General features: G+C 58.7%; 1 protein-coding gene across 1 annotated transcript in view; it reads right to left on the reverse strand.

Moving 5' to 3' along the window:
* Nucleotides 1–1,150: 1,150 nt before the first annotated feature.
* DCAF8 (DDB1 and CUL4 associated factor 8) overlaps nucleotides 1,151–1,345 on the reverse strand; it is a gene marked incomplete at its 5' end in the record, with an annotated part of 7,823 nt that continues 7,628 nt past the window's right edge. Inside the window, one exon of the mRNA XM_029959472.1 lies at nucleotides 1,151–1,192. Within this exon, the coding sequence (XP_029815332.1) occupies nucleotides 1,151–1,192 (42 nt within the window). The remainder of the gene's footprint in view (nucleotides 1,193–1,345) is intronic.

The following is a 1,345-nucleotide window of genomic DNA, read 5'->3' on the forward strand; positions in this document are numbered from 1 at the left end:
CCTCCAGGAACCCCCTGGAGCAGGAGCACCAGGAATGGGGTTATGGTGGGGACGCTGCTGCTCCCGGGGTGAAACCACCCCAAAAAATGGGATAAATCCCTCAGGATCCCATGGAATTGGGGTGCTGGGAATGTGGGGGGACTAGGCTGGAATTCCCTGGAATTCTGGGTTGCTGGAGGATTTCTGGGACCCTCAGGAACCCCGGGAAGCCCCCGGAGCAGGAGCAGCCTGGGAAGGGTTTGATTCCTGGGATGCTGCTGCTCCAGGGGGGAAACCACCCCAAAAATGGGAATAAATCCCACAGGAACACTGGGAATTGGGGTGCTGGGAATGGGGGGAGACCAGGCAGGAATTCCCTGGAATTCTGGGCTGCTGGAGCATTTCTGGGACCTCCAGAAATCCCAGGAAACCTCTGGAAGAGGAGTACCCCGGGAGGGGCCAATTCCTGGGACGCTGCTGCTCCTGGGGTGAAACCACCCCAAAAACACGGGTAAATCCCACAGGAACACTGGGAATTGGGGTGCTGGGAATGTGGGGGGGACTAGGCTGGAATTCCCTGGAATTCTGGGCTGCTGGAGGATTTCTGGGACCCCAGAAACTCTAGGAAGCCCCTGGGGCAGGAGCACCGGGAATGGGGTGATGGTGGGGACGCTGCTGCTCCCGGGGGGAAACCACCCCAAAACCAGGGATAAATCCCACAGGATCCAAGGAAATTGGGGTGCTGGGAATGGGGGGGACCAGGCAGGAATTGCCCAGGTGGAATTCCCTGGAATTTTGGGCTACTGGAACATTTCTGGGACCTCTAGAAACCCCGGGAACCCCCTGGAGGAGGAGCAGCCTAGGAAGGAGCCAAATCTTGGGACGCTGCTGCTCCTGGGGGGAAACCACTCAAAAAATGGGATAAATCCCACAGGAACACTGGGAATTGGGGTGCTGGGAATGTGGGGGGACCAGGCTGGAATTCCCTGGAATTCTGGGCTGCTGGAGCATTTCTGGGACCTCCAGGATCCCCGGGAAGCCCCTGGAGGAGGAGCAGCCTGGGAAGGGGCCAATTCTTGGGACGCTGCTGCTCCAGGGGGGAAACCACCCCAAAAAATGGGATAAATCCCACAGGATCCAAAGGAATTGGGGTGCTGGGAATGGGGGAAGACTAGGCTGGAATTCCCTGGAATTCTGGGCTGCTGGAGCATTCCTGGGACCCCCAAGAACCCCGGGAAGCCCCTGGAGCAGGAGCAGCAGGAATGGGGTGATGGCGGGGATGCTGCTGCTCCCGGGGTGAAACCACCCCAAAAAATGGGATAAATCCCCCAGGATCCAAAGGAATTGGGGTGCTGGGAATGTGGGG

Source organism: Manacus vitellinus, unplaced genomic scaffold (genome assembly GCF_001715985.3).
Source record: "Manacus vitellinus isolate BGI_N305 unplaced genomic scaffold, ASM171598v3 scaffold_201_pilon, whole genome shotgun sequence".
NCBI lineage: Eukaryota > Metazoa > Chordata > Aves > Passeriformes > Pipridae > Manacus > Manacus vitellinus.